The sequence below is a fragment of the Pteropus alecto genome, unplaced genomic scaffold, assembly GCF_000325575.1.
Source record: "Pteropus alecto unplaced genomic scaffold, ASM32557v1 scaffold40, whole genome shotgun sequence".
NCBI lineage: Eukaryota > Metazoa > Chordata > Mammalia > Chiroptera > Pteropodidae > Pteropus > Pteropus alecto.
In genome coordinates this window covers 17813960-17815729 of record NW_006431919.1, presented here as the reverse complement: position 1 = coordinate 17815729, position 1770 = coordinate 17813960, and the positions used below count along the sequence as shown (strand labels likewise).

The 1770-nt window shown below is 51.4% G+C and overlaps 1 protein-coding gene across 3 annotated transcripts in view; it reads right to left on the bottom strand.

Moving 5' to 3' along the window:
- Nucleotides 1-1770, bottom strand: part of ERGIC1 (endoplasmic reticulum-golgi intermediate compartment 1) — an 82541-nt gene that overhangs the window by 3672 nt on the left and 77099 nt on the right. The window contains exon 10 of one of the 3 annotated variants that reach the window (XM_015585322.1): nucleotides 1219-1557. The exons of the other annotated variants lie outside the window; for them this stretch is intronic. Within the exon in view, the coding sequence (XP_015440808.1) occupies nucleotides 1522-1557 (36 nt within the window). The 3' untranslated portion in view covers nucleotides 1219-1521. Of the gene's footprint in view, nucleotides 1-1218; nucleotides 1558-1770 lie in introns of those variants that run through there. 3 annotated transcript variants of the gene reach the window in all.

Genomic DNA, 1770 nt, shown 5'->3' with positions numbered 1-1770 from the left:
GTCACACCACCGGCCACTCCCATCCTCCATCTAGGGCAGGGTTTGGGGGGGGGTGGGGTGGGAGTGGAGTCTTGTTCCCACCCATTTTCCATCGGCTGCAGCTGCAAAATGCCACCTCCCCCCACCCCCGAAAAACACCCAACTTGGTTGAGCACCTACTATGTGTCAGACTTGAGATGGCACTTTTCTCTGCCTTCTCATTCAGTCCTTGCAAGTGCTCGGGGAAATGAGGCGACCCCATTCCACAGATGGGGAAACAGAGGCTCAGAGAGGGATGGACTTGTCCAAGGTCACACAGCCACCAAGCAGGTGACGGTGACAAGAATCCGGGTCTGGGGTTCTTGTTAGACCGCCCTACTTTGGCCTGACCCGAAGGCTCCCCTCGGTCCCCGTCCCATGCGCGGATGGCTTCTTTATGTTTTGTTTTCTCGATTCTGTTAAATTTTACATATATCAAAGGCCCTGAAGTCAAAGGTCCCCATCAGCAAAGTTTACGAAGAAGATGTACGGCTATAAAGGGAGAGGTGGGTAAAAGGGAGCCTGCTCCATTCTCGTATTCCTTAAACACCTCAGAATCTGCCTCAGAAAAGCTCCCGTTCCAACTGAGAAATGCGTGTTCGGACCCAGCCGGAGCATCTGTCTCTGGTACACAGCTTTCTGGAAGCTCTAGCCCTGCTCAGACATCTGGAAGGATCTAAACTGGAATGCTTCGCATATTTCCAGACTAACTGAATAACCGAGCCGTTCCTTTGGGTTTGTTCTGTTCCTCAGATAACGGGAATCATCTAGGGGGTGGACCAGGGTATACCTCCCGTCACGCGTTAGCTCGGTGTTTAAGACCTGTTTATTATCGCCCGCCTGTGCTGTCCCAGGTCTGGAGACCAGAGGTGACATGAAGCCTCGGCCCTGCCTTCCTGAGGCTCACGGTCCAGGGAAGAGAGACACACCGACGGAGAGGGAGTAGGCGAGAATAGAGGCTGCAGAGGTGGCTGTGTCCGTCCAGCTGCAAAGCTGGTCTTTTCCCAGCTCAAGCAGTCTTGCCAGGGAAAATCTTCTGTTTTAAGTTTGTCTCCTCTCAATTCTTTTTACCGGCCCCTCCTCTCTCCCTGCACCCAGGCACCTGCTGCCTTTTGCCTATGGCAAAGCCTAGCAGGTACCCAAACAGATGAGTAAAAGGTAATCAGATATGGGCAGGGAAATCTGCAAACCACAAGTCTGGACAGTTCGCTCTTTTTTTTTAATGGATTGCATGACCATGACTGTGACTTTATCACGCGTGCTCACAATATGGCCTTGTTTCCTGCTATAATACTTTCTCCTGGTTCCCAGGACAGACGTCACTGTATCAAATGATCCTGGTGCCCTACTGAGGGCCCTATGGCTTCTGGGGGCTCTGTTGTTGGAACATCCTCAAGAGCTGTTGTTTTGGAAGATGGAGGTCAAGCCCTAGCCTTGCCCTTCACTGGCTGTGTGGTCTTTGAGGAGTTTCTCTGCTTCTCTGGGCCTCCATGAACTCACATACTAATTAGGAATGATATCATCTACCTTGGACGGTTCCTGGAAGGATTAAAGGAGAGAACCATAAAATTACCTGGCAGACAGTCAATGCGTAATGAGTGTAGCTACATGATCACTTCTTCAAGCCATTGTCCCTTGCATATTTCTGAGCACCTACGTCCGGGACAGGCCCTGTGCCGGATGCTGGGCACGCAGGTGAATCGGGCCTGGCAACTACGAAGCACAATCTAAAGTTTGGGGGATTATTTCACT